This window comes from Salvelinus sp. IW2-2015, linkage group LG13 (genome assembly GCF_002910315.2).
Source record: "Salvelinus sp. IW2-2015 linkage group LG13, ASM291031v2, whole genome shotgun sequence".
NCBI classification, from domain to species: Eukaryota; Metazoa; Chordata; class Actinopteri; order Salmoniformes; family Salmonidae; genus Salvelinus; species Salvelinus sp. IW2-2015.
Window position 1 is genome coordinate 6,480,865 of NC_036853.1, and position 6,537 is coordinate 6,487,401.

At 41.4% G+C, this 6,537-nt stretch overlaps 1 protein-coding gene across 1 annotated transcript in view; it reads right to left on the minus strand.

The window, feature by feature from the left end:
* LOC139028575 (uncharacterized) overlaps nt 1-319 on the minus strand; it is a 3,085-nt gene extending 2,766 nt beyond the window's left edge. The window contains exon 1 of the mRNA XM_070446351.1: nt 25-319. Coding sequence (XP_070302452.1) covers nt 25-319 — 295 coding nt within the window. The remainder of the gene's footprint in view (nt 1-24) is intronic.
* Nucleotides 320-6,537: the final 6,218 nt, after the last annotated feature.

Sequence of the window (6,537 nt, forward strand, 5' to 3'; positions counted from 1 at the left end):
CGGAGCAAGGCTGGGGAGGCTGACCGGAGCAGGCATGGGAAGCTGACCGGGAGCAGGCTGGGGAGGCTGACCGGAGCAGGCTGGGGAGGCTGGACGGAACAGCTGGGGAGGCTGACGCGGAGCAGGCTGGGGAGGCTGACGGAGCAGGCTGGGGAGGCTGTGCTGTCTCCATGGTCCGTGCTGTCTCCATGGTCCCACTGTCAAGGTGGAGTCTTTCCTGAAGTGCGTCAGAGAGTTGTACTAACACGTCAGACCCACGCAGAGCCGAGCTAGAGAGAAACACAGTCTGTTTGTCACCAGCCTGGTGGAAGGCGGCCATCTTCCTTGAAGACTGAAATCAAAGATTCTTGTATTTACAATTTGACGTGAAATGTGTTTCTCAGGTTTCACCTTTTCAGTATTGGCATGCAAAATTACACTTTGATGATTCTGGAGTTTCAATAGTAATGATAATCAAAGCTAGCCAGGTCCCAGACTGTTGCCTCCTCTATAGGCCTGGTCCCAGATCTATTGTCTCTTCTATAGCTGGTCCCAGACCTGTGTCTCTTTCTATAGCCTGGTTCCAGATCTATTGTCTCCTTCTATAGCCAGCCAAAGCAGCGGACATTAATAAATAAAATGACGGTGTTTCAGTTTGTCGGTAGAAACAAATGTAAAATAAAACGATACATCAGCAATACAAGAAAACAATGAATTTATTTAACTCAAAAATAAAATAAAACATTCCAATTAAATATTTTCAATGTTAACAAATGTACATGACAAATTATTGAATAGAATTATAGCGCATAAAGTATCGGCCTAATGGGGAAAAAACATATTTCCTCTTTTCATTGTGGAAACAGCATGTCCTCTGATCTGGCAGACTCACTAAACACAAATGCTTTGTTTGTAAATGGTGTCTGAGTGTTGGACTGTGACCCTGGCTATACGTAAATAAAATAAATAAAATAAAATTGTGCCGTCTGGTTTACTTAATATAAGGAATTTTTAATTACTTTTGATACTTAAGTATATTTTAGCAATTACATTTACTTTTGGTACTTAAATATATTTAAAACCAAATACTTTTAGACTTTTACTTAAGTAGTATTTTACTGGGTGACTTTCACTTTTACTTGAGTCATTTTCTATTAAGGCATCTTTACTTTTACTCAAGTATGACAATTTAGTACTTTTTCCACCACTGGCTGTTCTACAGAAGGCTATTTCGATGCTCTAACACAGGACTAGTAAAGGCCCAGTGCACTACTTTTGTGGGGGTAAAAAAAGTTTTTTTTCTATTCCGATTTTTTCAGGGGGTGCTGCAGCACCCTCAGCACCGCTAGTTCCCGCAGCTATGATCGCTTCTACTGAGAAATACTATAACAGTAAATAAATAAATGACATTCACTACGATAACRCTGTCTCTAATAATCGAATAGCTTACACTGATCTACCGCGGACCTTTGACAAATAAATCTGTGTGAAAAAGGCATCCCATGGTCTGTTTTGTCAACGAGCTTAATCTATTCCAAACACTAACGATAACAAGATGATCCCAATAATTTAGGTCGTCTAGTAAACTGATAAGTCACCTTGTCCTAGAGAGTTTTACACAGTTATCAAAACGTCACACCAGGGTAAGCCTACACGAAACACAGTCCTTATTTTAAGTATTTCTAAAATGCCCTATGGGGAAAMTGAATGGTGGAAAAACTATTGGAACCATTTCCTTGTTTGACCGTTAGGTTTTATGGGTATTATTACTCATAATGTGGTAGTCTATACATTGATCTCAAACACATTAGCATAACTAGGCTACACAGAACCATGGCGGACCCGTTGTAAAACGAGAGACTTTTTTCACTGTATTAAAACGTGTCCCAGTGCAACATGCCTTGCTCTTCCTACATAGACGTGGCTTACAGAGCAGCGCATGTATCGTCATATACCAACTGATCGACCTATCTCACCACACCGGCAATTAAGGAGAATGAGAGGCTCAATTAAAATATGTTACAAAACTGCTGTATTTGAAGCACAATTGCCCAGTTTTCCTGATGTTGCTATGGCAATCAAGCTGTTTTTTACCATTCCTCATCMTTAAAGTGAAGGAGGTAGATGTAGACTAATCTGCAGCGCTGGAGAATCTGTGCGTTTCTCTCACTACTGCTAGCGGAACTAACGATAGTGTCACTTTCCTATGGTAATGACGAGCCCTTCAAAATAAAAGCCCACATTTCAAAACCYTGCAAGGTGGATAACGCATTCAAAAATACAGTATATTACATTTTAATCAATGTCAATTTGTATTGTGCTTATAAGCAAATGCAAGAAGGAATTTTTGTTTWAAAAAATCAGATATGGAGAAATGGAACGTTCAGACTGGTATGTTGACAATATTTGGCTTATAGTGAAAAAACTATTATTTGTGCTGATGTAAAAGTGGGGTTGGGAGTAGTCAGTAGATCCTGTAGAATCTAGATATGGTGTCATTTCATGGGGCACTGAATAATACAGAGTGTTGCTGGCTTTTCAATTAATTTTCCCATTCACTGTGTTGGTGGTGCTCATAAAATRTATCATAACTTCAAAATGAATAAAGGAGCCCTCTCTGGAAATGTGTAGTGCTTGTAGAGTATATTGTTCCAGACGTATACGGTTGTAAGAAAATGAAGGACAGCAAAAACGTATTGATTTGAGGAATCTTTACTTTAGTATCTGTCCAGGCAGCAGAGCAGAAGACAACAGCAGCAATGAAGCAGTGTAACCATGTTCTTAACTCTGGCTCCAGTGGAGGACACTGAACCAAGAGCTGAGTTTGCCCTCAGCTCTRGGTAGTGTTTTAACTCTTTGATCTCTGCCCCAACCTTGAAGAACCATTTTAATCATTAACATATGCATGTCCTACTTGTATGTTAATTGCTTTGAGAGTTCCTGTCACACCAAACTTGATTCCTCACCATCACTGGTTATGGTGAGATGTTCTCCAAATGAATTACCTGATAAAGCAAACTGATGTTTACTTACACAGTAACGGCTTCATGAGCTTAGTTCAACTGTCGATACCCCATCAAAACCCAACATATAAGCTTGTTTAACTACACATTTTTGTAAACAAAGTAAATGTAAACAAATACTGTAAAGCCCCCCAAAAACATGGTTAAAACTATCATTTTGATATCATAGATGGTCAGTCCTTGCATCCATAACTCTGTCTCTGAATTTGAGAGTGATACATTTCTCCAAGTCCAAAACCCAAGTCCTAGAGGCAAATATTGTATTTGTCAGGTTAARTGGTTGACCTGATTAGAAATTTTTGCACATGTCAAGGCTTGTCTAGGGACGATTTAAATGTGTCAAGCTAAGGCACGGCCGGCACATCAGCATTAGGTTAATCTGAGTTGTTATGAGATATGCCAGTCTATCATCGTTTACATTGAAGCAATTTGCTTCTCAACTAAACAGCTACTTGTAGGCCCATTTGGCATCTCCATTAGGACAAGAGTAATGCATTTACAGTGTAATGCACTCGTGCCAATGGAATGGACAGAGCAAAAGGCCAGCAGTACTTTAATCTAGACACAGGCCTCAAACAGGTATGCCTGTGTTAGCACTTCATGTAATGACAAACCAGGTTTGTCTTCCTCTGATACTGCTTCACCTTTTTATCCAAGATCTTACTGGAACAGTGTGTGGACTAAAAGATGAAATCACATTTATATGCTTTTGGGCAACGTATTTGTAGATAGGCTGACAACGTTCCATTCTAAATGGCAGCTGTCCATGGTTCTGATACGTGTGCCACTGTTCAAACGTCAACCTCAAGCGGCAGTAGCAAACATGACCTAGCGTTTTGTCCTCATCTGTTTAGTATTCTAGGGATTTTAGTGAGTAGACTGGCATCGGGCACATAGATGCGTTTTTTTTCTTCTCCTTTTCTGTAAGCCAATATGCAATGCATATGCAGTGTACTGCATTGCAGGAAATGGAGTGGGTGGAGTAAGGAGTCACAAGCACTCTGTATTAATTAAACCCGTTGCCCAACACAATAGACCAATGTACGTTTTATAGACTATATATTTGCATTAAAGTGTATTTTCTAAAGAAATGCTGGTATAAATAATACAATATAAAAAATATAAGTATGTTCAATTATCTATACCTTCTTTTAAAGGTGGTTGCAAACAGTTGTACTGCACAAGAGTACCAAAAAAAAAATCCATATCCCCAAGGTTTAGCATGTCTTTGTAAAGGGTCCYGTTCTGTGAGCTTGTGTGGCCTACCACTTTGTAGCTGAGCCGTTGTTGCTCCAAGACGTTTCTACTTCACGATAACAGCTTTTGTTGGAAAGGTGGCATCCTATGATAGTGCCACATTAAAAGTCACTAAGCTCTTCAGTACGGGCCATTCTACTGCCAGTGTTTGTCTATGGAGATTGCATGGCTGTGTGCTAGATTTTATACACCTGTCAGCAACGGKTGTGGCTGAAATAGACAAATCAACTAATTTTAATGGGTGTCCACATACTTTTGGCCATATAGTGTGACAGTAATGTATAGTATTTTCGGAATGTATTCAGACCCCTTCACTTTTTCCACATTTTGTTATGTTACCTTATTCTAAAATTGATTAAATAAAAGAAATGTCCTCAACAATCTACACCCTATAATGACAACGCGAAAACAGATTTAGAAACGTTTGCTAATTTACAAAAAGTAAAAACAGAAATACCTTATTTGCATAAGTATTCAGACCCTTTGCCATGGGACTTAAAATAAAGCTCAGGTGAATCCTATTTGCATTAATCMTCCTTGAGATGTTTCTACAACATCTCAAGGATGTTGACRAAGATTTTTTCTTCAACAAGCAGGATGCACAGGACATTCTCCGAACGCCCGACAAGGCCAACATCCCAGTTATTTGCAAGAGGAAGARACGCAGATACAGAGGACACAGAGCGGCCTCGTTAAGGATCCGCAAGCGAGTGGGAAAGCTGCCGTTACTGTCAATATTACTCACCAACGTGCAATCACTGGACAATAAATTAGACGAGGTACGATCGTGAATATCATACCTATGGGACATCAAAAACTGTAAAATCTTATGTTTCACGGAATCGTGGCTGAATGATGACATGGATATTCAGCTAGCGGGATATACGCTGCACCGGCAAGATAGAACAGCACACTACGGTAAGACGAGGGGGGGTGGTCTGTGTATATCTGTAAACAACAGCTGGTGCACGAAATCTAAGGAAGTCTCTAGATTTTGCTCACCTGAAGTAGAGTATATTGTGATAAAATGTAGACCACACTATTTGCCAAGATAGTTTTCAKCTATACTTTTCGTGGCTGTTTATTTACCACCACAGACAGATGCTGGCACTAAGACCGCACTCAGTCAGCTGTATAAGGAAATAAGCAAACAGGAAACCGCTCACCCAGAGGCGGCGCTCCCAGTGGCCGAAGACTTTAATGCAGGGAAACTTAAATCAGTTCTACCTAATTTCTATCAACATGTTAAATGTGCAACCAGAGGGAAAAAACTCTGGACCACCTTTACTCCACACACAGAGACGCGTACAAAGCTCACCCTCGCACTCCATTTGGTAAATCCGACCACAATTCTATCCTCCTGATTCCTGCTTACAAGCAAAAATTAAAGCAGGAAGCACCAGTGACCCGGTCTATAAAAAAAGTGGGTCAGATGAAGCAGATGCTAAACTACAGGACTGTTTTGCTATCACAGACTGGAACATGTTCCGGTATTCTTCCRATGGCATTGAGGAGTACACCACATCAGTCACTGGCTTTATCAACAAGTGCATAGAGGACGTCGTCCCCACAGTGACTGTACGTACATACCCCMACCAGAAGCTATGGATTACAGGCAACATTCGCACTGAGCTAAAGGGTAGAGCTGCCGCTTTCAAGGTGAGGGACTCAACATGTCCCTGATTGATTCTGTAATACCAACATGTTTCAAGCAGACCACCATAGTCCCTGTGCCCAAGAACACAAAGGCAACATGCCTAAATGACTACAGACCCGTTGCACTCACTTCTGTAGCCATGAAGTGCTTTGAAAGGCTGGTAATGGCTCACATCAACACCATTATCCAAGAAACCCTAGACCCACTCCAATTTGCATACCACCCAAACAGATCCACAGATGACGCAATCTCTATTGCACTCCACACTGCCCTTTCCCACCTGGACAAAAGGAACACCTACGTGAGAATGCTATTCATTRACTAYAGCTCAGCRTTYAACACCATAATACCCTCAAAGCTCATCACTAAGCTAAGGATCCTGGGACTAAACACCCCCCTCTGCAACTGGATCCTGGACTTCCTGACGGGCCGCCCCCAGGTGGTGAGGGTAGGTAGCAACACATCTGCCACGCTGATCCTCAACACTGGAGCCCCTCAGGGGTGCGTGCTCAGTCCCCTCCTGTACTCCCTGTTCACCCATGACTGCATGGCCAGGCACGACTCCAACACCATCATTAAATTTTCAGACGACACAACAGTGGTAGGCCTGATCACCGACAA